Genomic DNA, 3,703 nt, shown 5'->3' on the forward strand with positions numbered 1-3,703 from the left:
GCTAATGTTGCAAGTGATTATTGGTACATGAAAAGTGACATTAGCAATGGGCCTTTATGAAAACCAATAAAATGTTGTCCACAATAACAGTTTGTAAAAATATTGAAAAAAGTTTGTGATTGTAGTATTACTCTATTTTTTTTAAGAGTGATGTTATAGTCATAAATTTTTCTACAATATTTTTACAAACTATTAAGGTAGCAAATTTTTATTGGTTCACATCTAATCTCACCACTTACACCACTTTTTTTATTTATCAATAATTACTCACCACATTAATAATTTGTAAAAATATTTGTAGCTCTAGCATTTTCTTCTTTTTAAAGACCATAAAAAAATATAAATATAAATTTTAAAACAAAATATACAAGCCAAAAAAAAAAATCAAACAACAAAAATTATCAATAGTGAAGCTAAAAAAAATTAAATCTAATAAACCAATTTAACCCAAAACAAACAACCCAACATTTTAAAAAATTTCAAACAAAATAATTGTCTTTACCCAATAATACGCATCAAAGTCACCAAAAAAAAGAAAAAAAAGAAAAAAAACACCTTAGTGGCTAAGTTATTACACAACCAACAATAAAGTTGCCCCTAACTACAAGTTCCGGCTCCCTTTAGTTTTACACAATTACAGGCCTACCCAGTAGTATATAAAAGTAAAAACTAGATTGACTTCTTTAAAGGGAGATTTGACCATTGATTGGGCTACAAAGTTCTTGCCCACCTTATGATTTTTTTTACTACATAAGACTAATTGTCTTACAAATGGGGGTGTTCATGGTCTTTTAGAATCCTGAATTATGCCCTCATTACCTGCTAAGATCATATACTTGTCTTTTCTTGTAAGACTGGTGCACTGGAACCCCAAAGCTTTGGCTATCTCATGCTGCACATGATTAGCTACTTCAATCTTAGATACCCCTCCAAACTTACATGTGTGTGAGTCTGGTAACTTCTCAAGAAATTTAATACAGTAGGTAGGATATGGATTCAGGAAGTGAAATGCATAGTCTAAACATTTACACCCACCAGCTGTTGTTCCATAAAACATACTTACCTGCACGTCTATAGCTACAGGAACTATATCATATGCCAGCTCTGCAAATAATGGACTAAACCTCAGTAAATAAGGTTCCCTACAAGTGGTTCCTTCTGTGCAAACTACAACGTCACCATAGCTCAACAATTTCTTCATTGCCATTCCATCTTTTTCCCTGTCTCGTGTCAAGTGGATGGTCCTGATTGGAGCTATTAACTCTGTAAATTTACTTATGCTGTATGTGACTGTAGAGAGTGGCTTATCTAGAACTGATTGAACATACAGTGGATCAAGCAGAGTTCTGTGGTTGCACACATATAATATGCCATTTGGTCTTTTTTCATTGTTGGTTGAAGCAATGGAGGACTTGGATCTCGCAACAGTGGTTCTTGTCCCAGAAAAGGCCAATATTGGATTGGACATCCAGTGAGGTAAAGTGATGCCAACTGGGACTCTAATGAGGACGAGGAAAATCCCAAGTGGAATCCACATGAACATAGCTAACGTGGCCAGTTGAGTTGGCCTCAACGCTAATCTTCCATCATGGAATATCAACGGCTTTGGATACTTCTCCCTTGGAAGGATCTGCCAGTTCTTCTTCTCAGCTTCACTCACCAAGCAAACCTCCTGATCATACAACACATGAACATTGTTAAAAAACATAAATATCAACATATTTATTTTTGATAATTCGATAATTATAACAATGAAGACATAAGATTTGAACCCTGAAGCAGTGTCACTAAGTTATAAGACTTATGGCAAAAAAAAAATCTACATAAATGTGTGTGCATGAGAGAGAGAGAAAGATAGATCTGGGACACCAACCTTGCAATGAGCAAAGAGATGCTGATCAAGAAGCTTTTTGTAGCTACAAAAACCAATAGCAACTGAACCAGTTCTCTTCTCACCAAGAATCTCATCTAAAACATTTCCGTCTGCCTTGATATCCTCCACTAACCCCACATAATACCCACAAACCACCTTTAATTCTTTCCCCAAAACAGCATCTACCCCTAAATAGTCTTTCAAAAACCCTTCAACCATGATTCTAGGCAAGTCACTCACTCCCACTTTTCTCTCACAAATCTTAACCACTTCAAAGCCTTCATCGCCAACATCTTGTAAAAATAACCTTGGTAAAACAGCTGTTCCTAATCTAAAGCTCTCCTTTTTTATGCCAAAGAAGCATAAGAAAATCTGAATCTTCAACCCCAGCTCTTCACCAAACAAACAAACAAGAGGGTATAAAAGAAAGAAAATGACAGCCCTTAAGAGCCCTCCAGCTTCAAAGGCCACTAGCATGAAGTAAGGAAACAATGAAGATGATTTCAGCAGGGAAGCTTCTGAGTGAAATATCAATGTTTGGTTTGATAGCTCCTCAGCTCTATGTACAAGAGAGGCATATTTCTCATATTTTAATTGGCTTGCATGGGCATTGATGATCTTCCATTGAGTAGAGGTTGGGTTCTCTGGCCTTCTAAGATGTTTATACAAGAAGGAGAGGGCATTTTGTGAGAACGACTTTCTAGCCATTCTTATTTCTTGATGCGAGTTATGTGCTTAGGATTGGAGATAACAATAGAGCTTTTGCAAGCGACATATACTGCTCAGGCGAATGAATGAGGGTGAGTAATTATTAGGATTTGACATAATTAAAATTTTTAAGTGAGTAAAAAGCATATCTTAGGCTTATAGAAGGAGAGGGCATTTTGTGAGAACGACTTTCTAGCCATTCTTATTTCTTGATGCGAGTTATGTGCTTAGGATTGGAGATAACAATAAAGGTTTTGCAAGCGACTTATACTCATGTGAATGAGAGTGACTTATACTGCTCAGGCAAATGAATGAGGGTGAGTAATTATTAGGATTTGACATAATTAAAATTTTTAAGTGAGTAAAAACTAAAAAGCATATCTTAGGCTTATAGCTAGGTAAGACATCTTAGACTTAAAGGTAATGTTGGCCTATCATTTTAAGAGAGTAAAAAGGGCGGTTCGGTTCTTCAAAGTTGCTGAGAGGTGATGAATGTGCGGCATGAGCATGACTAGGGTATGCAACAAACAGTCAAACCGATCAACCGGACTAAGAAGACGTTTGAAGAAAAAAATGTAGGGTTGGCAACATATCAGCTCAAGTGTTGGTGGGTCAGTCCTTGCACAAATGCACAATTATGTTTTGTAGGTGCCTAAATTTATCTCTTGGCCCCTTAATTTTGTTGATACTTCCAAGACCTCTGTCCTGTACTTTTCTGTATGACTGTATCCTTATCTTTGTTTGCTTATCGTTAAAAGTTTTCATTATTATAAACAAATAAAAAATAAATGCAGAATGACAATTATAGATGATCACTTGATTGTTGTATAATCTATTAGTAATTATTTTCAAATTTAATACTTTAAAATAATGTTTGCTTCACCTTAATTAAGCACGTGCTCGTGCATTGCACCCAAGATCTAAAAAACCTCTGTCGTTAAGTAAACTTTGCGCGTTTACTAACACTAGTGCCACCTTAAGTTTTAAGGGGGCGTTAGAGATATTATGGTCTAAGAAGCCTAAACTTATTATAGGTCTATGTACTTGTAAAACAAACAAAGTAATCATAATCCTACTTGTAGCGCAAGTACTACAACCCAAAAGGGTTAGTTTAGGGCAGGG

General features: G+C 35.7%; 1 protein-coding gene across 1 annotated transcript; it reads right to left on the bottom strand.

Moving 5' to 3' along the window:
* Window positions 1–455: 455 nt before the first annotated feature.
* LOC112023738 (probable glycerol-3-phosphate acyltransferase 3) lies at window positions 456–3,169 on the bottom strand. Its single transcript, XM_024056362.2, has 2 exons — window positions 1,874–3,169; window positions 456–1,672 (listed from the first exon to the last, which is right to left on the bottom strand). Exons 1-2 carry the CDS (start codon window positions 2,579–2,581, stop codon window positions 782–784), a joined length of 1,599 nt encoding a protein of 532 aa, XP_023912130.1. The 5' UTR covers window positions 2,582–3,169; the 3' UTR covers window positions 456–781.
* Between the last annotated feature and the right edge of the window lie 534 nt (window positions 3,170–3,703).

This window comes from Quercus suber, unplaced genomic scaffold (assembly GCF_002906115.3).
Source record: "Quercus suber isolate HL8 unplaced genomic scaffold, Cork oak 2.0 scaffold_108, whole genome shotgun sequence".
NCBI classification, from domain to species: Eukaryota; Viridiplantae; Streptophyta; class Magnoliopsida; order Fagales; family Fagaceae; genus Quercus; species Quercus suber.

Coding starts and splice junctions, on each gene's coding strand:
- LOC112023738 (XM_024056362.2), bottom strand. CDS start 2,581: ATGGCTAGAAAGTCGTTCTCACAAAATGCCCTCTCCTTCTTGTATAAA. Junction 1,673..1,873: donor ATCTCTTTGCTCATTGCAAG/GTTGGTGTCCCA, acceptor TTGTATGATCAG/GAGGTTTGCTTGGTGAGTGA.